Source organism: Pipra filicauda, unplaced genomic scaffold (genome assembly GCF_003945595.2).
Source record: "Pipra filicauda isolate LSUMZ 115617 unplaced genomic scaffold, ASM394559v2 scaffold118_size2161507_pilon, whole genome shotgun sequence".
Lineage (NCBI taxonomy): Eukaryota > Metazoa > Chordata > Aves > Passeriformes > Pipridae > Pipra > Pipra filicauda.
In genome coordinates, this window is record NW_024103640.1 from 2,000,869 (window position 1) to 2,028,866 (window position 27,998).

At 37.7% G+C, this 27,998-nt stretch overlaps 1 protein-coding gene across 9 annotated transcripts in view; it reads right to left on the bottom strand.

Annotated features, from left to right (window-relative positions):
* USP34 (ubiquitin specific peptidase 34) overlaps nucleotides 1–27,998 on the bottom strand; it is a 107,328-nt gene that overhangs the window by 25,338 nt on the left and 53,992 nt on the right. For 5 of the 9 annotated variants that reach the window (XM_027738577.2, XM_027738579.2, XM_027738581.2 and 2 more), the window contains exons 18-51: nucleotides 27,867–27,994; nucleotides 26,824–26,913; nucleotides 25,904–25,999; nucleotides 24,903–24,985; nucleotides 23,890–24,044; nucleotides 23,193–23,306; nucleotides 22,606–22,708; nucleotides 22,307–22,466; nucleotides 21,769–21,895; nucleotides 21,531–21,678; nucleotides 19,779–19,879; nucleotides 19,283–19,492; nucleotides 18,554–18,679; nucleotides 17,842–17,964; nucleotides 17,644–17,727; nucleotides 17,245–17,331; nucleotides 16,247–16,447; nucleotides 14,865–14,947; nucleotides 13,678–13,718; nucleotides 13,129–13,253; nucleotides 12,051–12,203; nucleotides 11,543–11,647; nucleotides 10,948–11,003; nucleotides 10,728–10,848; nucleotides 8,716–8,899; nucleotides 5,231–5,394; nucleotides 4,546–4,611; nucleotides 3,415–3,561; nucleotides 3,270–3,326; nucleotides 3,092–3,169; nucleotides 2,290–2,384; nucleotides 1,151–1,323; nucleotides 710–863; nucleotides 7–85 (exon numbers count right to left, since the gene is read on the bottom strand). In XM_027738577.2, the coding sequence (XP_027594378.1) occupies nucleotides 7–85; nucleotides 710–863; nucleotides 1,151–1,323; nucleotides 2,290–2,384; nucleotides 3,092–3,169; nucleotides 3,270–3,326; nucleotides 3,415–3,561; nucleotides 4,546–4,611; nucleotides 5,231–5,394; nucleotides 8,716–8,899; nucleotides 10,728–10,848; nucleotides 10,948–11,003; nucleotides 11,543–11,647; nucleotides 12,051–12,203; nucleotides 13,129–13,253; nucleotides 13,678–13,718; nucleotides 14,865–14,947; nucleotides 16,247–16,447; nucleotides 17,245–17,331; nucleotides 17,644–17,727; nucleotides 17,842–17,964; nucleotides 18,554–18,679; nucleotides 19,283–19,492; nucleotides 19,779–19,879; nucleotides 21,531–21,678; nucleotides 21,769–21,895; nucleotides 22,307–22,466; nucleotides 22,606–22,708; nucleotides 23,193–23,306; nucleotides 23,890–24,044; nucleotides 24,903–24,985; nucleotides 25,904–25,999; nucleotides 26,824–26,913; nucleotides 27,867–27,994 (4,017 nt within the window). The remainder of the gene's footprint in view (nucleotides 1–6; nucleotides 86–709; nucleotides 864–1,150; nucleotides 1,324–2,289; nucleotides 2,385–3,091; nucleotides 3,170–3,269; nucleotides 3,327–3,414; nucleotides 3,562–4,545; nucleotides 4,612–5,230; nucleotides 5,395–8,715; nucleotides 8,900–10,727; nucleotides 10,849–10,947; nucleotides 11,004–11,542; nucleotides 11,648–12,050; nucleotides 12,204–13,128; nucleotides 13,254–13,677; nucleotides 13,719–14,864; nucleotides 14,948–16,246; nucleotides 16,448–17,244; nucleotides 17,332–17,643; nucleotides 17,728–17,841; nucleotides 17,965–18,553; nucleotides 18,680–19,282; nucleotides 19,493–19,778; nucleotides 19,880–21,530; nucleotides 21,679–21,768; nucleotides 21,896–22,306; nucleotides 22,467–22,605; nucleotides 22,709–23,192; nucleotides 23,307–23,889; nucleotides 24,045–24,902; nucleotides 24,986–25,903; nucleotides 26,000–26,823; nucleotides 26,914–27,866; nucleotides 27,995–27,998) is intronic. The other 4 variants (XM_027738582.2, XM_027738583.2, XM_027738575.2 and 1 more) reach the window with 2 other exon arrangements.

Genomic DNA, 27,998 nt, shown 5'->3' on the forward strand with positions numbered 1-27,998 from the left:
ACTTACGGTCATTTCTCCACCAAAACACTCTGAAGCAAGCTGGGCAGAATCAAAGGGTTTGACTTCAGCATCATTGAAAAGGTACCTGTGAAACAGGGAGCTGTGAAACAACTGCTGCTCATCCCTGAGGGTCAATAAAGCCTCAGGAGCTCTTCAAGTGATTCCTTGAAGTATTCCCATTAATGCCTAACGTCTTGTTGGAATCACGGCAAATGAAAAACCGAGCCCAAAAGTGATTTCCTTCCAATAAGATGAGAGAAAGTGGTAAAATATCCCTGCTATTCTAGAGAACAGGAATAGAGGAAATCTTGTCTCCTATTCCAGGGCCTCAGTGAGCAATGGGAATATCGCATCCAGAAATTACAAGCAGAGGGTGTTCCTTGGAAGACCCTCCTCCTTTCCATGCCCACGTCTCTTCCCTTTCCTGAATTCTACATTCCTAAATGTAGCTGGATCCAAGCAGATTTTATGAAGGACAATCTATGAAATCTTCCTGTTCCTTTGTCCTGGAACGGATTAAAATCTAGGCCCCTCAGGAAGCAGGCCCTGGCTGTGATGTGAGGCCACCCCTGTGTCCAAGGCACTCCACAACTATCCCACCTCCAGCAAATTAATCTGTATGGTAATAAATTAATATACTTACACCCATCAAATGAGCTTTAGTTGTTTTAAAATGAGAAATCACAAAATGCTGGTTTGCAGAGCTCACCATTTGTTGTTTTTGTAGGCATGGGGATTGACTATATCCCTGATAAAGCTGTAGTAGTGCCCCCCGTCTGCTGTTCCCGTGTGAACTGTGACACCAATCAGATCATATTCATAACTTTCAGTTTCTTTCAAATATCCACCATCTTCCTTAAAACCTGAAATAATTCAACACAATATTTAAGCAGTTACTTCCTAAACACCCCAACTTCAATATTAGCAACAAACTGCATGTAACTATTTGCAATTTTTCTCATATTTTAAAAACAAATTCAAATTGAACAAAAAACGAAACCAAAAATAATTGGCTGTTTTTCTTACATGAAATACAGTGTGTGACTTTGGGAATATTGATTTGATCTCCTTAAAAAGAAAATCATTGTTTGCTTCTGTTCTACGGAAAGTGATACAGAGATAAAAGAGACAAAGCTTGTTGAATCCATACCTTCCTTCCTGTCATTTTTTCCCATGAGGAAATCTTCAGTGTAAGGAGTCATATCCAAACGTAAAGGGAATGAAAAGTGTGTGTTGACTTTCTCCTTCATCATGGTCACCATATTAAATGTGTATCTCATGGTGTTGAAGCTTAAGATACGAGGTAGTTTCTTAAAACATGCCCTGAAGGATCAGAAATAATCAGGACTTACAAAAGCTTAGCAGGGCGAACTGGATTTTCACAGAGATTTTAAACATTTATTTCAACTATAATATTGGAGATCTGCTGCTAAATAAATAAATAAAAATGTGTCACATAAATATAAAATTCAGCTCTCACAATGCCCCGGAGCAGGGCAGACTAACTGGTAGTAGAAAGGTCAAATTTAGCTCATTGAAAAATTCAATTTAGGATCTCACTGTACTTTGGAAGAGATGTCAAATTTACTCATATGGCATGAACAGCAATTTTCTAAAATGAGCCGTGAATGAATTTAACAATGAAATCCCCTCACTGCAGGGAGGTACTGTCTTCTAAAATAAAAGTTTCAAAGCAGAACATCTCTTGTATTAAATCTCATAAGCTTTACAATAATGATTTTCAACTTACTCTTTCACCCATGTAATTTAACAAAAACCTATGAGCTTTTCCAACTCGAAATTTATTAGCTTATTCAGACAACATAAAATTTTAATTTACTTTCTCTTTATCAGCAGACATAGAAACATTTTTAAAGCTAATTTTAATTAAACAACTTGAGGTGATGTATAAAACCCAAGCAATTATCCTACATAATGAGCAACCAAAGTACTGAACAACCTCTAAAAGAATTCAATATTTTAAAAACAGAAGAACTAATGTTTCCAAAAGGTAGTAATTTCTGCTTTCTTTTTTTTTAATTAAAAAAGGTCATGAACATTTTCCTGCCTAGGTGTAATCTTTTGCTAAGATACCTTAGATTCTTTCTTTTGGAATTTGATCTCCTGGTTCTTTTCTGATTTGCACTGGGATCACATCCCTATAGGACTACACAGTAGAAAATGAAAGAGCAGCCCTGTTTCACCTTAAGGATTACTCTTATTCCAACAGTAATTTCAGTAATTCACTAAGAAGATCCCTTAGGAATGTTTATTTATTTTTAATCATACCTTTTTTCAGCCCTCACTTTCTTGCCACAGTGAGAACACGTGTACATGTTGTCACCTTCCAAAGTATCCTTAATAGTTACTTCATCAAGAGATTCCTAAATATAATAAAAAAAAAAAAAGAGTTTACATTCATTTTGGATCTTTATATCTCTGGCCTGCCTTCCAAGCCCCCGCCTTTCAATCTCAAAGTAAGTTTAATTAACATTTCCATTTGGTCAAAGGCACCAAAAGGTTTTCAAGACAGAGCACACACCTGAACTAAGAGAAGAGTCTGACAGGAAAACCACTTCCTAACCCACACACAAAATTAAGGAACCAATTCAGACAAATGGTACTCAGTATTCCAAGCTGTCTCAAAGAGTTCAAGCCCATTAAATTCAAATTCCAAGCGTGGGGATTAATGGTTGTTTAAAAAGCTTGAAAATGTAGAATTATGCTGGTGTAAGCTTTAAATTTACTTAATAAGCGACTGTGCTGGTATATGTTGAATCTTTTGACATTTATAGTTCTCACATAAAAATGGCCACATTTTAAACCACAGAAATAGGTAGTTTAAAACACAGAAATAAGTAGTGATTATTGACTGTAACACAATCTTTAGTCAATGCCAAATGGGCCCAGCTGAGAGCACGTTGCATTGAAACCAAATTACCTCATAATATCAACCTAGAAACAAGCCAAAATTTGAGAGCAGATACAGAAAGCATCAAGATATTCAACAGTCTGTGGGGCAGTGTTTAGGTTTGACATTTATAATTTATGGTTGTGATCTACAGACACATCTCAGCCTGGCATTACTCACATAAATATTCTTCATATCTGCCACCTGGCACCTTACAGTGTAGAACTCCTCAGCTGTCTGACTGACATGCTCACAGTCCTAAATCACAGCAGTGGAAGAGAAAAGCAATGAAATAACTGTTTGGACAAGTTAGGAAAAAATAGTCTTTAAAAGCTAAGGCCAGAGAAGGAACACTTACCAAAGAAACAACATTGTTTGTGATAACACCTCCAAACAAACTTTTCACTGTATTTTTCTGTGAATGAATTAATAAATTCTGTCAAGGAATTTTGAGCAAATCTGTAAGTTTTCAAGCTCCCTTTTGCTCCCTCTTAATAACTCACCAGTTCTGGAGACATTTCTTCTATTTTTGTGATCAGGTCAGTGAAGAATTCAGTCATATCCTTCTGCTCCCCAGTGTTCAGGGGCTGCTTATCCATGGTATAGGTTTTACAGAAAGGCCTTGGGTTGTATGCCTTACATTCACTTTCCTTGAGGTAAAAGATATCAAGCAAAACCAAATCAACACAAATCCTTTTTATTTGAAGTTACACAGACATATCTGTTTAAAAAAGAACATATTTTATACACAATATCTCCACATGCTTATTAACACAGTTGTTTAAGTGTTAAATGCTCCTATGAAATGCAAACCAATTTTTAACTGATTGATGATGATTATTATATTATTAAAATATCATTGGGAGAAAAGTGTTAAATAACACTTAATAAATATAAAAATGAATCATTAAAATAAAACTCCTTGACTGAAGATGTGACACATCCAGTTGCTGCAGATCTCTTCAGATACAAAATACAAGGAATATCAGCTTGTATTTATGTATTTCTGGACACTGCTGACTTAAATCTTATCAAGGGCTCAATCCTCATTGAGACTCCTCTATGTTACCAGCTAGTTCCCAACTGGATGTGTTTAGCCAGAGAAAAGAATTTGCAGCATAAAGCAATTCTTTAGAATCCCTTTTCCACTGCCTCGCACTCTGGGAATGCACAACAATTTACAGCACAAGGAACTTTGTGCTAAACAATATATACAGACTTTTAAGGATGTGTAGCAAGGCAGTACTTCCTGTAAATACTGCCTGGTTTGGAATAGTCTTTCTTCAAGATGTAAAGAATAGGAAATCTCTGGATGATTTATGTTCCTATATTATTTTCTGCTTATGTAAATACCTGGATTTAATTTTTTCTATGATTCATGGCAGGCATTACACGTCAAAATTCCTTCCCCCTACTTGCCTTCAAAGTGGTTATGAATTTCTTACACAAAAGCCACTGTCAAGCTCTCCTCAGTTGTCTTTTTTCATTATTTCAGACTTGTTTCACTATTTTTTCAGCAGTGAACACCTGTGAACTGCCTTTATTATGTTTGATTCTGGAATCCCAAATTTTAGCTGCTTTTTAATGCTTCATTTCAACAGAATAATCTTTCAAATACCCTCTTTCATACCTACCATTAAGTATGTAAACATTTTCTGGAGTTCTAGGAGAGTGGTCTTGTGTTTCATATCTTCTGAATACTGAAAGAAATTAATAAAAGAAGACTTTATCTTTTTGCTTATAACTTTCCAAACCCAGACATTAAAAAGATGTAACAACCAAATAAAAAACCCAACCACTTTATTACAGGCAATTAAGAAAAATGATTGTGTACAAGAACACAGAGTCTACTATCTTAAACTTATATTTTTTAGACTTATTTTTAAGTCTAAAATGAAAACCTAATTAAACCTAATATTTCTCACATATATGTGAGGGACCAAAATGAAGCTTTCTCTTTACAAGAAATAACAAAGTAATAATACTGTATTTCTAGAAGTTAACCAATGTATAGTAATTTACAGGACCTGCTGTACTTCTGGTGGCACAAGATATATATTTTGGGACTTTATAAACGTTCAAGAAGAATGACATTTGTTTTAAGAAAATGACAAATTGAGAGTTGAGAAACAACAGCCAATTCACACAAACCCAAACTGGAATGGATCCAGATGAGAGCAACAGAAAAATGAGTTTGAGGACATGTTTTATTTCAATGCCACCATAAGAAAATATCACTTTACAACCATATTCAAGAGAAAACCTCTTCACTTCAGACACCATCCATCCACCCAAGGAACACAGGAGCCCCACAGGTACCTTTGCAGTGAAAATTGCTTGTCTGGCCTCTGGAATCATGTAGAGCTGCTGGATGGTGGAGGCCAAGTAACACGTTGCTCCAAGATTAGTTAAACCCACAAACCGACACTCGGCACGAACGTCATCGTGTGGCCAATAATCCCATTTGTAGGGGGCATGGGAAGCTGGAACAACACAAGCAGGAAAACAAAATCGATTCCAAGTGCAATTTACACAAATATAAATGCAATTTTATGAAAGCTTTATGTTCACACTAATAAAAATGTCTAGTTCTGCACTGTACATTTACAGGCACGAGCCAGACCGTGCCTGATCTTTAGGAAAATGCACTGTAGGAACTTCAGGAAAATCGCTTTCTGCTGGAAGGATCTGCTGTGTTTTCCAAAGCACATCAAGAAGTGAATCAGATTGAAAAGGACATTTGCTTTTCCTGTAAGTGTTCTATTCCTCTGTACTTCCTACCAGGCACAGCAGTGCATTCCTTACACGGGAAGGCACCAGACAAGCTCGGCAAGTCTGACAGACTCTGTTAATAAGCCAAGAAACCAGAAAATGGGAATGTTCTCCTCATCTGCCAGTCAAGAAGATCGGAACCAGACGAGATAAACCATTTGCAAGTGATTAGTGTTGCTCCCAGACACTGTCAGGCTTCTCCTTCCAGCATCCCACACAGGAGAATGGAGGGGGGAATTAATTGTTTGAGCTGCAGAGGCAACTCATGACACAAGCACTAAATGAGAGGAACAAACCCAGTGTCCAAAGGAATTCACTGGAGTTTATCTTCCTTAGGATGCCAGAAGTTGGACACAAAAGCTTGCAATGCTCTAGCTTTGCTATTCATCCCCAAAGATACCATTCTCCATAAACAGTGTGTCCCACAAATAATTCAGAACCTCTACTGAAGTGCACGTTCAGATAGAGAAAAAAGAATTTCCAAAAAAGCAGACTGGATTTATGGTACAATCCATAAAAGCTGTGTGGGTTCAAGATTGAAATTTTAAATCCTTAATTATTCTGTCACAGATTAAAGGCTCCTTAAGGATTCTTCTCAATTCATACCACCAGAGAGAAATTCAGGAAACTCTTTGGCATCCTCTCAGCAGATCCTCACTCCTGCAGAGACCAGACCCACAAGATGTTCTGTTGCACAACAAAGAATAGTTGTGCCCTTCATTTTGGCGTTGGCATCAAAGCAACCATTAGCCCTGAAGCTTCAAGGAGGGAAGGAAAGAGTTTTAAATTCTCCTGTTTCAACAAATCTCAGCAGTGTGACCTCAGGTTACCTCCTTCCACGGGCTGGTTGGCCAGTTGGAACAAAGCTCCCCTCCGTGTTTAACCTCCTGAAGAAGGTCATTAGCAAGGCAGAATAACACAAGATTCCCTCCCTGAACTGCAATCCCTAAATTACAACATCCTAATTCACCCTTTCTGATGTGAGGGCTCAGCCTCCATCACTCTGCTCAGAGCTCATCAGGCTGTCAGTGCAGAGAAATCACTGGAGTTCTTTGTACTCCGTGAGAACAGTTGGGAGTATCTTCCACCTCCTTCAATCCAGCAAACAGCATCCAGAAATTTGACATGGAATTTCTCAGGAAGATCCTGTTTTCTCCACCCTGGCATTTTTTAAAGTATCTGTCTTCATTTGCATAATAGAAGTTTTCCTCCTTCCATATGGATCCTAACTAGAAAGGTAAATTTGAGGCTCATTTCTGTCTATCTTCTTTATTCCTCACTGTTGTTATAGAAACCAGCCTTTTCTCAGGAAGAGACGGGGAAACTTGAAACCAAACTTGCAATATTCATGTTCTATTTTAAGCAAAGTAAAGCTGACTCTTTCCTCTTCGAATGACTGTGATTTTTCTCTATATTCCACCTTGTGATGATGCTTTTGCTCCAACCATAACACACCACACAGGATCTTAAGTTTCCCTGGAAGCAAAGCAGCTGTTTCTTGTTTCCCTCCTTTGACCTGAATAGTTTTACTAGTCTTTAAAGAAAGTGAAACTCCAAAACACTGCAAGAAATTTTATGAACAACTGAGGGGACTAAATCCAATCCTCAGTAATATCAGAGCCTGCATGAACTCCCAGTTAATAAAATATGTTAAAACCGAAGACAGGATGGAAATTTATAATATTTTCTTTAATGTTTCTCCTAAGGAGAATGGAGAGACAGGCCTAAGACTAAGATTTTTAAAGACTAGGATTACAGAGATGAGCAAAGGGGAAAAATCCAGTTTTAAGACTCTTTGGATCACAGCAATGGAATAACAAGCCTTTAAAGAAATGAGGTATCACAAGTGCTGTGTTGGTTCCTCGTCACAAAGAGAGAAGAGCTCTCTGCCAGTTGTAATAAAATTAACATCCCTGCAATGAGATATTCTGGATATGGAGCAGGAGCACAGAGCAGATGGTTCTGGAGAACTCAGGAAGGGGCAAACAATCTAGAGAAGAGATTAGGAAAAAGGTACCAACTGTGGTAAATGTTAAAGAAAACTTCAGCACTGAGGAATTAGTGGGATTTGGAGGAAAATACTAATTGTAAAAAATGAATGACTGCACTGGAGAGATACAACAACCTCAGATAATGTGCCCACAGCAAACAAAAATATCCAGTATTTTCACTAAATATATTCTTCATAATATTTCCTCATCTGCTAGTCAAGAAGATGGGAACCAGACTAGACAAACCATTTGTAAGTGATTAGTGCTGCTCACTAAGTGTCCTGTGACACTTTGGAAGGTCCCAGGCATTTAAGAACAGAACATAAAACATTATTAAGGTCAAATTTACCTTTTGCTTCCCATATTGTAAGGCACTAAATCAATTCCACAGACACATTACAAATCCTCAGGTTACAAGGATTTAACCTGGGCACGTGAAAGGAAACCTGGCAAGCTAAAAACTCACAATGAGAATTTGCAAATCAAAGATAAAATATTAAATAACTTCAGATTTTGGTCATTTCAATGTTATACATGGAACTGTGGTTCCAAAGACACAGGAAGCATGGAAGCCAAGAGGCAGAACAAAATTGTATTAGTTCTGTGTGCTGGGTAAAGGCAATGATATCAGAGACTCTGAAAACATGACAGTGCTGCTCAGAGCTAAAACATCTACCTCAGTGTTGTTTATGTACTTTTAGGTATAAATATACCATGTTTCTTGATGTTAATAAGGGAAAACAGAAACTAAAATCCAGCACAAGTTGAAGAAACATGTAAAATCTGCTCTAACAGTGCTGTCCTTGTGTTGGTGTCATTTAACAGGGCCACCTTAAGGTATAAATTTACACCTTAAATAACCCACAGTTAAGAACAGAACTGATAATTATGCACAGGATTAAATCCACTGCTTGTCTAGGTGAGCAAAAGATGCCAAGACCTGCTCTGTGCCACTGCCCTGAGCGACGGGGGACATGAAGTGCAGCTCCAGGAGCAGTGGCCACACAACCCTGCCCAGCTGGAGTGACTGAAGGTCCTTACACTGCATGTGCTGGGCCATGACCCAGTTGTGGAGCAGCCTGTAGTTCTCCACGGAGCCCTTCACCATTTCCACCAGCAGGTCATAGGCAGCAGCCCTGGAGGAGTGGGATTTGCACTTGGGCTGCTGCCTGTCCTTCAGGCTGGGCAGCAGGAACAGCAGATTGAAGATGTCCCTCAGGAACTCCTGTGAAACAGGGAAATGGGCACATTTAGCAGCTTTGAAGGTACTCTTAAAAGATAAATCATATATTTACAAGCTTCTAGTCTAAAGATCTTCTAGACCTCTATCACACAGAACTTTCCAACCTGAATACAAGTTCTGAATTACCAATTCCAACAACTTATTCCACATAAACTACACTGTAGCCATATTATAGCCTAAAGAGAAACATGTCCATTGAAAAAGAGTGACAAGTTATCCTTGATTTATTTAATTAATTTAATTTGATAATTTAATTTGACGTACCAGACATATATATTTTTAGCAACTTTAAGACTAGTCTTTCCTGTGGAAAGACAGTACATAACCTTAATCTCTACTTATTGGAGTTCCATGGATCACTAATTAATCTAACAAAACATACCATGTGTACTTTTGGTATATTTTGTACTGTTTCATGTTTGGAAGATTAACTGAGTTATAAAATGTACAAAGCATAGCTGTACCAAGTCAAGTTGCCTTTGGGTAATAAATACATATTACTGTTATTTATCTTTACCATCCCAGATAATACACCAAAAAAATGAGATGGATTTGTCTAAACATCAGCACCTTCTTTCTATGTAGATAATTAAAATACAGACAAAAGTAAAATATCAAAAGGATAACAAATAAAAGGGCCAGAATTCTTCCCCCATTTGTAGAACACAAGCTACAAATCCAGCTATTACATCTCATTCTACAATTTCTACACTGATATTAAAAAAAAAAGTTCATCCTGAATTTCCCCATTCAGGTACATTCGGTTAAAAACCCCTTTTAATGCTGTAAAATCTAACTTAATTATAAATATTGCAAGAAATGGCCTTCTGCAGAGTACACAACAAAATCACCATGTTCCAGTGTGCAGGGAAACCCCTACAACCTTAATACAGTGCAGAGTAAGATGGGCAGTGACTATGTGTAAAACACAAAATGTCACCTGTGAAGTTGGAGAATATTTGCCCAACAACAATTTTGTTTACTTAGTCAGAGAAGGAATCTGTAGTGAAGAAAAGGCCCAGCAAAGCATGGATTTGCCAGTGGATTTTCCTGGATAGTTTTTCACCAGCCTTTGCTCAGAGGGAAGCACCTGGTTTCACAATCCTGTTCTACTGCACTGGACACAACACAAAACTCTTCCCTACTGCACTTTATACTGTGTGTTCTTAACTATACATAGAATTCTTCTTATACTTTCTATATATCCAAGCTACACTAATCTGACCTTTCCACACCTCTACTGTTTTAATTTCTCCATTCTCCTCCACACTGCACTCTGTGAATTGAATTCTTACTCTGATTTAATCTGCCAGATCTCCACACTTAAAATACACTTATTCCAGGAGAATTAGAGCAGCAGCCTTTTAAAATGCTGTCAGTGATGCCACTTTATGTCAGGTAGTGCACCATGTGGACACTATTAAAACTTTTGGATAATCAAATTACCTTCAGGGACATTTAACAAAGTAAACAGAGAGGATACAAACACCATAATTGGACACAGGGCCCTACTTTTGTGCTGAAAACTCAGTGAAGGCCCAATAATAAGCTCAATATGCTCTACAGAAAAAACATCAGTTTAAAATCAGCTTTTACCCCACAGAATTTTTTTCCTTTAGACTAACACAAAGCAGAATTTGTTAGCAACCTCCCCTCCCACCCTCCCATCTTACATGAAGAACATACTAGAAACAAAATACACTTTCAGATATTGAGCTCTGCAAACAAAGTGTTGTAAAAAAGGTGAAATGAAGAGTGTGTAGCAACAAAAGATGACACCATTTTGATCTCTTTAGTGGCCTTTTCTTACCTGGCCTTCCCGAGAAAATTTAAAGGGTGGTTTGTGCTTAATAACACTCGTTGCAAGACGGAGCAGCCCCGTGAGCCCATCGTCTTCTATGTTCCCATCCTGATGGTCAAGGATTTCTCTGCTACACAGGCACACAGAGAGAGAAGAACTGTCACCACTCTGCCCCACCAACAATAAATATAATGCAAATTCCACGAGAAATCACTGGAGCAAAGCTCACCTCCGAATGCAGTCAGCAAGGTGTCTCGCTAGTGCATCTAAATCAAGTAGTGTTGTCTGATTAAAAATAAAGAAAATGGAATATAAATGGAGAATAATCACATACCCCATCAGCTACAGTGTATAAGCCTAGCCTGAAACTGTGGTTATGCTTTTGGATGAAATTTTGTTATTGAACACAGCAAAACAGGGACAAATAAAACTCGTTTTCAAACATGCTCTGATTTCTAACCTGTGCTAAGTGCCTGTTAACTGTATTTTTTAGGTCTTTCAGTTTGATCAGCTCCTCCTTTTTAGCACTGGAATTATCAACAGTGAATCTCACAGAAAATTACAGTACTGACATGTGTGTGACCTTCAACTAAGTTCTTTGTGCATCACAACCATTCCCCATTCTTGACTCTATAGGTTCATTATCTGAAGCTTCCAAGAGCTCCTAAACACACATCAGAGTAGGGAAAGGTGGGAGATGGGAATGATCCAAAGACCTGTTCACAGTAGTTCATTGTATCTTAAGTAAAAACATCTCACACTGAAGAAAAAGTGGCCTGAAACCCCAAATTTAAAGAAGCAATTTAAACACAAAGCAAACCTACCTGACTTGCATCTTTGACATGGATGTTATCAATCAGTTTGCACAGCAGCCAAAAATATTCCTTACAGCCTGGTCTCAGCACTGTTTCTTCCTCGTAATCCTCTATCTGTGAAAAGAAATTGCTTTTGTTCTGAAGCACATCAGACCAAATAACTGGATTACAAAACCACACTGAACACAGGAACTGCTACAAGAATATTACTTTCTTCAAGCCTCTATTTAAGGTAAGAACGACAGATTTTACAACAGTAACAGTGTGTGCTCTATTTTTCTTTTGCAATACTTATTAATTTTCTTGGAATTGTCAGGATGATCTGCCAGACCTGTTAAAAATCTGTAGAACACTGTTGACCTGATCCTACCCACTGCAAACTGCAAAAATATTCAGTGTTAGACCGGACAAAACACGAGAAACTCTGGCTGATTTCAACATTAAGCACAACTCTAATTTTAATCCCTTTTGATAATGAGAAAAAATACTGTGAAATTGTAATTTCTTAAATTCTTACCCTAATTGGTTTCAGAGCTTGAGCATCAGGGAGAAATTTTAACAGTGTTGATGCAGCCAGGAGGAGAAAGGACCTATTGATGGAGTCTCCCCCATCCAGCCCAGACAGAGACAACTTGTACAACCCATTGCAGGACTCGTGGCGAACTGCAGTCTGGGGGAAAAAGAACAAAATTAAAGGATTACACACATTATTTGGAGTATTTCTCCTTTTATTGGCTTTTCTTTCATAGGTACACAAGTTCTTCTCATCATATCTATCAGGTTATCAAGGCAGAACATGCCTTTCTAAAAAGAGGTGTTACAAATAATGTACATTAAAGTTACTTACAGAAAAATGCAAAAGATACAATCCTCATTTATAAAGATGATTTGCCTGTGCCCCATGTCTATAATGTACTTTAAATGTATTTTAAATGTATTTTAAAGACTGCAGCCAGGGACTAAAATAGAAAATACCACATCTGGGCAAATAACATGTGGACTTAGACTTACTCATTCCTAACTACATGGTTCATTTGTTTAATTTCACTAGAAGAATTATTTTATTAAGAAAAATATCCACAGCCTAACTCTAATCCAGCTTTGGAAGTTTGCACTCTCTCATTTCCAGGGATTTTAAATGGAGTCAGCATGGAAGCTTTTCCTCTGCTTGAGTAATAAAGCAATAATAAATAATAAAGCAAAAGATAAGAATGATCAAATTATCACATCGTGTGGTAATTCATTTGGCACCATTAAGCAGTCATTAGTAAATACATCAATTTTGTAGTGTGAATATCTTGATGCATTTTCCAAGCTTTGACTACATGAGAAAAAAATTACTTAAAGCCAGGCAAAGATCTGTTTATGACGAAGATTTTTCTGGCAATTCTTGTTCACCTCCTTTTGTGATTCTGAGCACAGCAAAATAAGTAATATTAAAAATATATTAATAATGTAAAAAATATAATGGGGGGAGTTACATTTACACTCATCTATGTTAGGTGGTATCACCCAGAAATTTCAACAAATTACAACAAAAAATGACCTTCCAACAGAAGCCAATTAGCAATGCCAGGGCCTCTCCTTTGCCATACCTCTGGAATGAGAAGGGTGAGTTTCTTGAGCCAGTCCTGCAAGTGGTCACTGTCAGCCAGACTGGATTTCACCAGGGAACAGCAGTGGGCCCAGCTCACCAGGAGCCACATGGAATAATGAGTGACTGGAAGAAAAAGGAGATAAATGCCACGGTAACCAACAGAACAGGTGAAGAGTTGCATCGTTCCAGCACACAGGACATTTCTTTCATACTAAGGTGCAAGACTAAATCCTTTTTGGCACATAAGGTATGACCTAAATGCAGGTTTTTACCAATATGCTTATTAAATACTGACCACTGCACTGCTGATGACCAATAAATTAGATTAAATATTATCAATATTCCCTGCACCTGTACTTCTTAACCAGTGAAATCAGGCAGTGAGCTGATGCTTTGCTCATGACCTGCATCATGTCTTAACATGAACATTTCCTGGATTATCACACTTTTATAGCATTCTAATGGTAGCAATAAATCAAAACCATAACTTGTTCTCATCAGTAGGTTTTCCCTACTGTTAGTTCATGACATGTTTTGCAGCACTAACCTTCATGCCTTGATCTGTGATCAGACTGAGCTTTCAACACCCTGAACGGGAAGAAGATAAAGCCATTTGAACTTTATCACAGAACAGAACAGATCAGCACTTAAAAATACAAGTACACACAAATAACAACACAGTAACTCCTAAGTAACCATGAGGAAAACTACACTTTCAATCTTAAAAGGAAAACTGAACTGTTAATCTTAAAAGGATTCATTTCTGGCAGTATTCAAAAGTAGCAACAATAATAGAGCTACAAAAATCTTCAAGTCACCCCCTTAAAGATTTACTGGCTACAAGATTAACAGGCAAGGAAAAATACCCACAACCCCTTTATTTTATCCAAAAAAGAGAGCTAAGAACTGACTCATATAGAAGAAATCTTGTATTCTTCATAAAGAAACCACACTTTGAACAAACAGCTGTAAACCTTAAATATTTCTATTTACTTACATTTTTATTAATTGCAATAAAAGGTTATATACTTAAAATTACTCCTGCAAATTACTCAGCTACAGGTCAAAGTCAGGCACACTTGCAGACTTGACTGGAAATGCTCTGAATGTCCTTATTGATTTTATAAAAATATGGTAAAACACATTATCCATGACTTGGATTAAAGTAATTCTAGAACAGCAATGTAGCAGAACCCTGAGCTCCCCAGATCAGTCTGACTGTCACCACCCAGTCTTACACAGAATTGCTTTTCTCAGGACAAAAAGGCAGCAGGACCAAAACCTCTGACAGGTAAAATTTTGCCTTCAGTACCTGCACACTCACTAAAAGAATAATTCCAGCAGGAATGGCAAAAATAAGTCAAAAGCAGCAGACGACTGAGCAGCATAAAACTGAATTTATTTTAATTTCTCCTTTCCACCGCCTTGCAATTGAGAATGCTGATTGCTCTGGAGAGAAGAAAATCAATCATTTTGGCAGGAGAATTTCGGAGAGCACGTCACAGACAGTTCATTGCTCCATTCCTTATGCCCCGAGCGTGGAATTCTCCCCCTCCTATACAAGGGCGGGACAAGCACAGGAGGTGACTAAGAAAAGCAAGTCTACTCCTAGAGACTTCACATTTCTGATCAATTCATGGGGAATGCAAGTGAAAGAGCTCTTTTCATCTAAAGCAGGGCTGACAATGTGCACACTTGATTAGCTTTAGTACAAAAATAAGAAGATAATTGTACCTAGGTGCCAAGTTGTCATATGTATAAGCAACTGACATCAGTCGCTGAATCAAACTGGTTCCCTGGACAAGTACAAGAAACACCTTTAAAAATTGAAGTCAAAAGAAAAAAAAAAAAACAAAAAAACAAGTTAATATAACAACAAGCTTTTTTTTTTTAATCTGTTTTTTTTTTTTTTTTTAAATTATACGCAGCGTGTGAATCTAAAAACAAACCCACCTGTGCAGAGGGAGGAAGAGCCAAAGATAAATCACAGCATCTCCACAGTTAATTTACTGGTTTTATTAAAGCCCATCTAAAATCTTGTGTTTCATTGACTAGGTCTAGATGCTAAAATTTCATGCTGTTCCTCTAAGAAAGACAATTCAACTGAACAGAAAAATCAACCATTTATTCAATCCTTTTAGTAAAAACATTGGATTTTTTTTTAAAGCATAAACTCCTCACTTTCTTGTCAAAATCTCAGGCTTGAGATGAGGTTGGACACATAAATTTTGCCCATCTCTGTGATCAACACATTTTATTGGGTCCACATTCACTTAAATTATTCATCTTTAGAGAACCTGACAGGCTACCCAGAATTTTAAAATCCAAGCCTGAAGAAAATCTTAAAACACTTAAATATCAACCCCACCGCCATCAGAAATATGAATCAATTGACAATTAAAAATTTAGAACCAGCTACAGAAACCAACAGCACCAATGCTAAAAAAAATAATCCATTTGATAATTTCCCTGTCTGACAGTAGCTTTGGTGATGTAGGGATTTGTTTGGTCAAAAATGGCTAATACTTATAGAACAGTTAAGGTCTTTCCATGTGGAACAATGACAAATGGGAAGTTTGGCTCCAGCTCCCAGTTCACATCTACACTTCCTGGAATCACAGCTGCTCCTGTGCCCAAGAAAATCCATTTACAGGGAACGTATATCTCTGATGCCAAAATATTACATATGCTTGGGCTGCTTTAGGAAATCAGCATGCAGGAATCTGGCAGGAAGGTTTACGGGTCACCACACACTCACTCAGATATCCCTGGTAAAGTAAGTTATTTTAGGGTTTCCTAAAGGAATCTAAAGTGGATTTAGAGAGGATGGGGACAGCTCATGTTATAACAGGTTATCATAAAAGAGGACTAATCAATTTAGAAAACAAAACCTAAAAATTAGGGACAAAGCCCTGGAATTCTGAGTTCCCAATTCACGTGCTCACCAATGACCAAAAACCCCCTTTGGTTGCCCAGGTTTAAGGCAATTAAAATACTTTTTAGAGGAGAACGAGCAGGATATCAATTAATATTAGTCACTTTTCCACTACATTATTTTATTTATCCACACAGCAAAGGACTTTTGCTGAAGCTCACGAGGTCTGGGCCTCTCTCACCTCTGTCAGACGAGGGATGTGAAGGCCCTTCACGTGGTCACTCGTGGTCTTCCTGGACTTGCCCGGCCACGTTCTCTTCCTGTGACTCTCTGCCACCCCAGACCAGGCAAACACATCATGGTAAGCCAAGTCCAGGTCTGAAGGATCCACTGCAAACTGGCAGATGAGCTTCAGCAAGCAGGCAAGGCAGTCCAGCTGCCACTGGGAAGGAGAAGGAAAAGGAATTTTCATTTGTGAGGGATTTATTGGGCAGATAATTCGGTGCCCGCTGAAACGCTTGGAAAAAAGCTTAAGCAAGGTATAAACTTCTATTTAGCTCAAACTAATAACAGAATAATAATGAAAAGGGTATATAAATGATTAATAATCATGTTCATTATTAAAATGTCTTTATTAAATGTCTGCAAGGGAAAATGGTATTTCTTGGCCTCTCCAGAAGGAAAGATAATTAACAGATCACAGCTTTTAACACTGACTACAGTAAACAAGCTTCCAAATGACAATCTTCCCTAAGATAAGCAGAATAAAAAGGCAAAAATACTCTGCTCTTGCTTGGCTACTTCTGACTTCTTTAACAGTATTATCAATGCAGTTGTAACCACTGTAAGACAGAACCCAGTTTTTTTTCCTCTAGATTCCATGATCTACAATTTTATGTTCTACAATTTTAAGAAGGGAGAAAAAAAACCAACCCCAAGAAACCAAAACAAAACACATAGAAAAATACAAAGGGTGCTTTTAAAATGTAAAAAACCCCAAAGGATGCTTTTAAAATGTAAAAGAACCCAGAAGTATAATTTACTTTTTAAAGTCAACTCTTCCAGGAATATAAAATATTCAAGAAAACGATGCTATAGCAGAGACTCTGGTGGTACAATTACAGAATTATCTATTTCATTTACAACAGAGAAGTAACTGTAATAAAGGCTCCAAGTAATAAAAGTCTTTACAAATGGCAATTATGTTATTCTGGAGGAAAAGGGTGAATGAGCACCTACCACAGTCCATGATTCCTGTTCTTTAGGCTCTAAGATTCCAGAATTGAAAATTTCCAGTAACTGTTGGAGCCCTCCAGCAGCAACAAACTGTAAGGATATTATGGAACCAAAGTGAGAAAAAGCAGATACAAAAATATCACTAAGTTCATTTATATACCCATCTAAGTTTTATAGATTAATAAATAAATGATAAACTATTCAGCTGGGTATTTTATGAAAACAATTAAATGGTTGTACCTGACTATGACAAATTTACAGGCCTGATAACACAGAAAAACTTTGAAATGACATGCCTAAATTTGAGATCCAAAACTCTAAGACAGATAATGTTTGAAATGGGTTTTCATCTTATGTTTTTCTCAAGAAACTGTATCACAGAATAACACAGAAGAATCAAACCTTGCAGCTCCACGTGTTTTTACTATTTTCTATTTGATCTTCACTTGAATCATCTGAGTCTGGGTAAAGATCACTGTAACTTCCCTAAAGATAAAGAAGAACAATGAAATGTAAAAACAGAACTAAAATACTATAAAATAACTCATCAATAGATGTTTTGGTTCTGAGAAACACAAATATCCTGTGCAAGAAACTCACTGTAGATTCACGTCTTATTCTCCTGTTGGGCTTTCCCAAAGCTTCAATGATTTCCAGGGCATACAGAAGTTTATGGGCACTTTTTATCCTCAAAAGATCCTTCCAGCTAAAGCCATCATTACCCTTAGAAGATAAAAAAAAAAGAGAGAAAGCAATTAAAACAATTATATGTAATGCTCATCTATCTAAAAAAATGCAGGCAGAGGGTTTTTCATCTGATTTCAAAGTAGAGGAAGGCAAATGTGATAGTCTTAAAGTATAACTTCCACCCAAATTTTGATGCTTTTGTGCATGAAGAGCTGTAGTATCTAAAATCTGTTCGTATGTGATTTCAACCACTTTTAAAGAGGCCAAATTTTCATCTGTAGGACAAGAAAGCAAAGAGGCTTCCAATCAAACCAAGCTGGGAATTTAGAGAAGAGAGTACAAAAGTAACACTATCAACAACAGTCGGTGTTAGAGCAAAGCTGCAGATCAAGAAACTGCTTTTTTGATTCAAGCCAAAAAAATAAATCACAAAAACAAACAAACTTTGGGGGCTAAGCTGACATCTCTGGTTAGCTTAATTTTATAAGAATTATTAGGTTTGTTTACTAGGTTTACTTGTGTCCTGGCACACTTAACATTCCTATTTGGGGCAAATTCAGCTAAAACACCAGATGCTAAAACATCCACATGGATAACAAAGATAAACATGTCAAATTTTGTTCACCTGCTCATCTGAAATGTTCTGGAATGCCTGCAACATATTAGGGCACGTTGGTAGGAGCATTAACAGTTCCCAGACACGCCTGGATAAGTTTTCAGCGTGGAGATGGAGCTCTTCACACCTTGCACTCTGACAAACCACACAACAACCATTGGCATGGTGAACTTCTTTGAGAAAATAACATTTCAAAGGCCAAAAATGTATTTATTCTCAATTAAGAAGCTGTTTCCTATTTAAGTCCATAACTAGAACATGATAGTCCAAGACTCACTGAACCTGTAAGAAACTAAGTTACATGCATGTCACGTATTCTGAAATATCTGAGTGCAAATAAAACTTAAAAATAAACTACTGGTTCAAATATACTATATGGCATTTAATTTCCCACAAGCTAATGATGGCACATAAGACAAAGTCTGAGTTTTTGCAATGGAACCTTTGCAAACCTTTCTTCGAGCCAATTCCCATTATGAGTCACCACGTCCACTTAAATAATCAATATTCTTTCTTCAGAACTACTTTTTTATAACTTTTTTATAGCTTATACAATATTTAGAACATTTAAAATGTATCAGGACAATACTGTTAGGAAAATCAGAAAAACCATAATGTGAAACGGGAATATACAGACAACAAAACAACTGGGAGTACACAAGAAGTCTGGATAGGAAAAGCAGATCCAATTAAATAAGACTTCAAGGTAATTATTCTAATAAAATCACTCTGAATTACCTCACTATCTTCCATAGCCACTTCTCCAGAAGGAGGCTTAAAAGAGGCAAGCATCTCTAACAAATCAAAAAGGGTGGTGAGATGAGGTTCTTGCAGGAGCAAAAGCATTGGAATGTTGTCCTTCTGAGGGGGAGGGAGGCAGGACGCCGGGAGCTGAACACCTTCACCTTTCCGTTCTCTCCTGGGGGCACCCAGGGATACAAACACCATCTGGCACACAGGGAAACAACAAGGAGCAAAGAGGCAATTTTAAGATGGAATGTTTTCCAAAGGATCATAATTAAAAACTTAAAGATAAATCGGTATCTTGTCGTCAAGTCTTTCCTTCGCAGCATTTTCAGCAGCTGCCATGATGAAATTTGAGTTTGCTTTCACTGGAGGTATTCGGGGGGAGCTGCACTCTCTGTTATCACCCCACAGATGGCTCACACCCAGCCCTATATATATTTACACAAAACCAACATCCCAGTGACTGCAATCTCTGGAGCAGCAGTACCTGCATGTCCTTAAACCCCAATTCATGAAGCGTTTTTTCATCGTAGTCAGTTGTCAGCTCGTGCCCAGATGAAATCATTCTCACAGGTCCCATGAGGCCACCTAGGAGAAAAGCTTATTTCAGTGACATTCTGGAATAAACCATTTTGGTATTTTTAACAGTACATCCTTCAGCAGCAAATGACAGGAGGCAAAACCTTAATGGAACTTCCTTAAGAAAACTACTTATTATGTTAAACCAAATTTACTTGAGCATACTCAGAAATAACCTTTTCAGTAACGGGTCAGCCAATCTTGTGGTGAGAAGTGTTCACAAAACAGATTTAAACATGCCATATTTTGTAGTAAATTACACCGTGCCACAGAAGGGTAATGGAAAATCACTGTGATCATCAACAAACCCCCTCTGTACCACACACCTCTGATAAAGTCAAAGGCAAGGAAGCAATGATTACTCCTACTTAAAAGTCAGTTGGAACCAAAGATTTCATGCACCCAGAAAAGAAAAAAACTAAGAACATCCTTGAGAGAACTCCCAACACCGAACAAGAAATCTGAATAACGACATGAATAGGAATTTAATTTCATTTGGTGCAGACAATCCAGCCTCTGTTCTTACAAGCACTTTTCCCAGCACTACCAGACGTTTCTAAAATGCCAGTGACAACAAAAATTAAAATCTCTGCTCTGTGGTGATAGTTGGTGGAAAATAAAACAGTTTCTTCACTGAAACAGCTTCTCGTGAGTGGCTGGAAAAGGATTTTACAAAGAAGGTAATTAAGGTGTCCAAAATTCTGTCTGGTTTACCGCCAGTGTGCCTCATTAAAATATGTTTTTTAAAAGTTGTTAAACTATGACAAGGAAGCCTGATTCATGTTTACACTTCAAATAACAGCAGTGTTGGAAAAAGATGTTCGTGGATAGTTTCTTTGGATAATTTGCATTACATGTAAACTACAGTGAGAAAGAAAGAAAACACTGAGGAGAAGACAATTCAAAGAACATTCTGAACAGCAATAACTGATAAGAATTATATCATCAATCAATATTATCAACGAGATTTATAAAATGCCCTCCTCCTAAAAGATAAAAAGCAGGAATTTTCACTCACTCACAGACACATTAAGAGGGAACAACAACAAGATGCATATTCACTATACTAAGCAAGCAATGAACCATCTGAGGAGCAAGGTGACATTCCAAATTAGGAGAGTCAAAGTAGGATGAATGATCAGTTTTCCTACAGGATGACCATAAATTAAAAAGCAACTGCAGGTGTAAGGAAAATTCTACACCTGATTGGAATACATGTAGGTAGGGTATAAATTATTAATCTAAATTATGGCTTCATATTCTGAATCGATGGCAGAGCCAGAAGCGTATAAACTGGATGAAATACAGACTCAGATATATAAAAATATAGAACTTTATCAAGTTCTGAGCTACAAAATCTCCAAATTACAGAAAATAATTTAATTAATTAAAACAACAAAGAGAAAAATAATGTGGGGGGAAATCTATTGAAATGTAGAGCTTGGACAGGTTTAAAAGAGTTCTACGTTTTCTTTGCTGTTTCAAATAAAAGGGAGTGCTTAAGAAACAACACTATTAACTAGAAGAGAGGGTGATGTTAACCAGAACTGCAGAGAAAAATAAATCCTAATTCTGCCTTATTTAGGATATCTGGGGGAGAAAAAGACCACATTTAAGTTCTTGCAAGGGCAAAATCTCCAGGTAGGAGTCTCCAGCTTACCAGGGAATTCCCCTTTGCGGGAGCTCTGGCCGAATTCCTGGAGCTGAGCCTGCTGATTGATCTGCTCCTTCTGCAGGTTTTCATACCAGTGTGTCACCTCAGCTCTCAGATCAGCCACCTGATCACTGGGATACATTTCTATTGTCATCTGGAAGAGAACGCGTGGTTTATTTTTCCAAGTGCACAAGGGAATTCCCCAAGTTTCACAGGGCAGGATGGAAAAAGGGCTTTTCCTCACCTTGTCGGGAAGCCCCGCTGGCTGACACACAATTCTCAGAGGGAGGGACTGTTTGTCACTCAGGGCTTTCAGGTGACTGCTGATCCCAGTGCCTTCAATCTGCCACTGCCTCAGGTGATATGCAAACCTTCAACAGGGAAAAACACGGAAGAAGTCTTTTTGTCACACGTATTGAACACAATTGTTTGACAAACAATGAGAGGAGAGACGAAACTTGCAGGTTTGGGGTTTTTTTCTTCAAAATAAGAGGAAGTTATTGACATTTTTGTTACTTTTCAAATAAAACTAAAATAACTTTAAACAAATTTCTTTGGTGAGGGACAGGGAAACATGAACCACAGCCACACATTTACACAAGACATGGGCCAACTCTGGTAACTGTTTGAACCTTCTGTATTACACCTTTTACAATTATCTGCTATGTCTTTACACAAAGAAACTATTCTTTACATCAATAACAACTCATAACTCATTCATCATTATGGTAAGAGGAACAGAAATAAATTCTGCATCCAAATGTATCAACAGAGCTTTTTACCTCCTCCTAAAAGCCTCCAGGTGTGTCTTCAGCATTAAGAGCCCTCTTTCAATAATGGTCAGACTCGAATGAGGGTCTTGCTCCAGGTTACTTGAAGCAATCATCAGACTCTCCATACACTTGCTAATAAATTCCTGTTCCTTCTCCAGACCAGTTTTACCTAGGAGATCAATTTAAAGTAAACTGTAGACACAATTTTGGAACAACATATTTTAATACTGAGAATAAAAAGGAGATAAAGGCAGATATTCTTTACAACATTTGAAACGGAAAACAGAAGTGAGAAGGAGAATTCCTACCGTTGATATAATAAGAGTTGATGTACTGGATGGCTGCTCTGCTGACATCCCCTGACTGGGCCCTTAGAGCAATGCCCCAGAACTGGTCCATGCCACACAACTGCTTTGACAAAAGAAAACAGACACAGAAGCAAAACATTGCCTCATTATTTTACTGGGAGTGATGCTTTTCTCATCTGAGACGTTTTATTTGCCTCTTGACTCATTTCTTAAGAATATCTCAGTTTTCCTCTTGATTTTTCCACATCAATTACTATAAAATCCTAAGTTTCACAGAAACATTTTCCAAGTTTGAAGCATGAAGAGAACTGGCTAAAATTCCAAACAGTGAATTTTCAGGTTTGAGAAACTGCAATTCTTTTAAAGGAAGCCTTAAAACCACAACTATAACTGGTGTTCACTGCAAGAAAAAAAATTGCCTCAAATCACTTCAAAGTATTTTGTATTTTATTTCTGAGACAGTTTCTCTGTATAAAAAGCTACAGCAGAAAAACTTGCAGATCACATCACATAAACTGAGACATATTTTACAACGGATTTCTAGTCAGAATTAAACATGACTAATGGAATGTCAGATCCAGTCTTACCTCAGAGTTTGAGCCCCCATCGTATGCACTCGTAGCCAACCGAGCCAAGTTACACAGATGCTGGAAGAGGTTGAGGCCAGTCATACTTATAGTTTCAGGCTTCAGTTGTGGCATCTGAAGAAAATGAAGGCACTTTAGTATGGAAAAGAAATTCAGTGATGGGTATTTATTTCATCAGCACAGAAAAACACCGTTGTTATTACTAATCATACTGGAACACGGATCAATTAGAATTTATTCTGGTAGAAGATCACACTCTGAATTTTAGATAGAATGCAAAAAAACAACCATAATTGGTTTAAACAAGCTCTTCACTGCTGATCTGAACTGTAACCAGAGGAAAAATTATTTTAACATTAGCTGCTTAACTTATCAAAGCAGGATAATTTGTTAAAACACATGACGTGACTCATACATGTCCAAAACCAGAAAAAGCCTGTGTAACCTTGAAAAAGAACCAGACTACATTAATTATTGCACAATCCATCCATTTTGCAATGTCACCTCCTGAAAAGGATGGATGGGCCCCCCTTGCAAAAAGCTCTAGTGCTGCATGTTTGTGTCCTCAGTGGCTGGACTGGTGAGACTGAGAGGTCCCTCCCAAAAAGAGCGGCACAGAAACAATTTTAGATACATTAGCCTTGACGTGGAATGAAACACTTTTACTGGAATTGGTGGCAATGAACTCCCAACATACCTTTTCCAAAAAAAGATGCTTGTAAGTCTCCATCCCCATGGCATGCTGGTCTTTACTCCGGACTTGGTTCAAGAACCAGTGTAGTGCATCGTCGTAACATTCCGAATCTTCCACCAAGCAGTGCCACAGGATGTCCACTTGTTCTAAACTCAACCCTGCAAGCAGGGAAGCGTTTGTAACTACTCCTTTATCACATCAAACAGCACCAAATATTCCCACAAAACACAGAGAAATCAGAGTAGTTTTTATCAGGACAACGTGAGCTGGGATCTCGCACCAAGCACCAGGTTGTGATGCAGTTCCCATCCAGACCCCAACTCTGAGCTGGGTATTGGGACTGGGCTGAAAACAGGATTTCTGTAACTATTTCATTGCTTCTGTTTTCAAGAGAACAGTAGGTTTCTTTTCTTTGTGATCTGAACAAGCTACTTTAAAAAGAATTGTCACCCCACATTTGCTCTTGTTGATCAAATAGCCACAATTTCTTTTCTTTTGGCTACAGATATTCTTATTTTTTCCTGTACTTTAATGACCAGAGGGACAAGTCATGCAGTGGATGCACACTTTGACTATCTATAGAATATCCCAAAAAATTCTCTTGTCAACTTCAAATGTCAAAGGTATAAACCAATTTCTGCCAGTATTAAAATATAAAGAATTATTCCTTTTTGGAATACTTCCAAGTCCGAGGAGGAGATGTCTGGGAACAGTATGGCCAGGAACCAAAGCCCATAAAACCACAATGTATTATCTTAATTTAGATATTACTAAATTCCTAATATTTAGAAAAATTGAAGCACAGAGAACATGAAAATTTCTTCTCTCAGAACTGCAACAGAACCTGAATTCCAGTGTTGGTTCTGTGGTTTCATGAAAAAAAATCTTATTTCTTCTGAGACAGTATCAGAGATTATTTTAAATTGTATGTTTAAAATAACACATAATTGATTATTAAGAACTATTTTTGCCTCACTATGAGGTGTTTCTGAGGTAAAGTAACCCCAAACACTCACGGAAATGATCTGGTGATCCCAGAGTTGAAAACACACACGTCAGGAACTGGAGACGAACCTGAACCTCTGCGCTGTGGCTGTATCTAAATGGAAATTTGGATACAAATCAAAGTTTATTTAATGGTTTATAGCCATAACTTTTTTCCCCCACTCGTACATGTGCCTCTTAGAAACATAAATGTTTCTTATAAGTTTCCTTCTGAACTTCTAAAGTGCATCATTTTGTCACCTTGCAGGATCTACATTATTTTTCTCTAACTTGTAAAATGCAGATATTTCTACACTGAATTTCTGATTCCAGTTGACATATTTTCTTCATTAAAAATATTTTCATAAATTTATTTTTATTTATATGGTCAAAGGAGCAGAACAATGTATAATTTTGCTGGAATTTAAAGCTATTCAACCCACTTTCCAACAGCTTTCTAAATAATTCCTCACTAGAGCAATGTCCAATATAAAGGGGGATGATGAAGTCAAATTGGACCCATAAATAGCAACATTTTTCAAATGTGGATGCCCATATTGACTTTGACATCTGTCAAAACATGAGCAGTCTATTCCTCTGGGATCGGGGAGCTACAAATTGTATTGTCTGTTTATATACACCTAATTTAAATCCCACAGATGAGAAAGAACAGGTGACTCTGTTAAACAGAAAATAATAATGCAAAGGTTAATAACAGGTTGAACACTAAAATACTCCAATAGTTCTATGACATAAAATCACTTTAAATTGATTTGAATATCTAAATCTTCACGTTTTATTTGTACCCAAGTGTGCAACAGAATGTTTAACAAAAATGACACGAGAGTTACTGGGGTTTTTTAAGGAAAAGGAATATCTACAATATTACTGTTTTTACAGATCTTTGTCTCCCTAAGCATGCAATGTCCCTATAGAAAGTATTTACTTATAAAAAGACATCAGAAGCAACAGAAGAAAGCAGAAATGTTTAAAAGCATAAAATATTAAACCCTCCGAGTCAGTTTGTACTCACAGTGCGTGTTTGTGCCGCCCTTCCCTCACTGCCTGAATGTAGTGTACCAAGTTATCAAAGAAAAGTTTCATCATATTCAGTTCCTTTTCTGCCCACCTGTGTCAATTTAAAGGGCAGAAAGAATTATGGTTTGCTTAAAAACATCACAAGAGCCACAGAAAGCAGACAGCTATTATAGGAAAATGGCACACACATAAACCCAAAATAAACATTTCGTTTTCCATCTACCACGAACTCAGGAGTGTTTTCCAGTACAGTCCTCTCTTCTTCCCTGCAATCCATAAGGTTTCCTAATGTTGTTATTTTCAGGCATAGGACTGACAGAACACTCCCTTTTGAGACTATGAAAACTGTTCTTAAAGGCCCTGAGAAAAAGTCTAAGCCAAAACTCAGAACTGGGTGTGTATTTAAATGTCACATCAAAAAGGCCAAGAAAAATTGCTGATAATCACTGTCATCTTTGCCAGAAGTTCCATCAGTCCATTCTCTACAGTTAGACCAGCCAGTTACAGCTTGTTCTAGTCAAGAATGCTGTACTATGTACCTTCAAATGTCAAAGGTTTTTCTTATAAACAAAATTTTTGATTCCTGAGAAGCATTTGAGACACACTTGGAACAGAATAATGGGACATCAAGTTATTAATACCTTTCACAACGTGTTACTAGTGGTTTTCTAGTACTTCCTGCAAGTCCTTTGGGATTTAAAGGTTGGGTTTCTTTTTTCAATATAAATCAGTCTCTAAATCAGTTACAACAGTAGTTGTACTATAAAGAAATAAGTTGCATTATGAAGAAATCTGGGCCTCAGTGATGAGAAAAACCAGGCCAGACAGCAGTGAGGTGATAACCTCAGGTCAGCAATGTTTGGACCACACTGAAGGGACAAGTCTTGCAGTCCCCTAAATGCCATCACTACTTACATTGTGATCCAGTGGGTGTCGTAGCTGCTCCCAAATTGCTGAAAAGTACCAAAGAGCTTTGGAAGGAGACGAAGTGAAACTACTACTGATCTGAAGGAGAAAGAGAGAAATGATGACACTACACGATTGTTACAAAAGCGAAATAATCAACCGAAAAATCAGTTTGAGAAGCTCAGGTTTGAGGACCAAACAGGTTGCCTGAAAGGACTGTAAACTATAAAATCATTGACTGGTTTGGGTTGGAAGGGAACTTAAGGATCAGCCAGTTCCACAAGACCACATTGCTCCAAGCCCCATCCAACCTTAACTTGGACACTTCCAAGGGTGGGGCAGCCAGAGGTTCTCTGGGCAACCTGTGCCAGGGCCTCGACACCCTCAGAGTAAAGACTTTTTTCCTGATATCTAATATCTCTTTCAGTTTGAAGCCATTCCCTCTTGTCCTGTCACTCCAGGCCCTTGTAAATAGTCTCTCTCCATCATTCTTGCAGGATCCCTTCAGGTACTGGAAAGCCACAGCTGGGTCACCCCAAAGCCTTCCCTTTTCCAAGCTCCCAGCTCTCTCAGCCTTTCCTCCCAGCAGAGCTGCTCCATCCCTCTGATCCTCAGTGGCCTCCTCTGGACTCAATCCAACAGGGCCACCTCCTTCCCGTGCTTGTGGAATCTATCAAGTAGTTTTTTGAATCTGAGCTACACACACTTCAAATTCTTCACATGTAACACCTTGGACACACAGCTGAAATCAGGATCTCAGTGTGCTTGGAACTCATCACACAAACACAGTTCTCAGCAACAGGTAACAATATAATACTGCAGGTGATGCCCAGAAGGGAGAACAGACAAATGCAACAAGGTGAGAAACTCAGGACACCCAGGGAATGGAAAAATGGAATATTATAAACATCCATAACACACTTGGGGAACTATTTTTCTTCTGCTGCTTTTATCTTCCTGTAAAGTGAAATAACTATTAGAGCCAAGTTGAATTTCTGATCCATCACAAAAATAGGTACATGTAAAAGCAGATAATTTATGATTTAAGTTACCTGTTGTTTGCTAAATTTTCTAAGCAGCCTTCAATGAACCTCATTCGAATCTGTCTGTCAGTGAACCAGCACACCAAGGAACAGAGCAGCTTCTCTGCTTCATTTATTAACCCTTCAGAGAGATGAATCTAC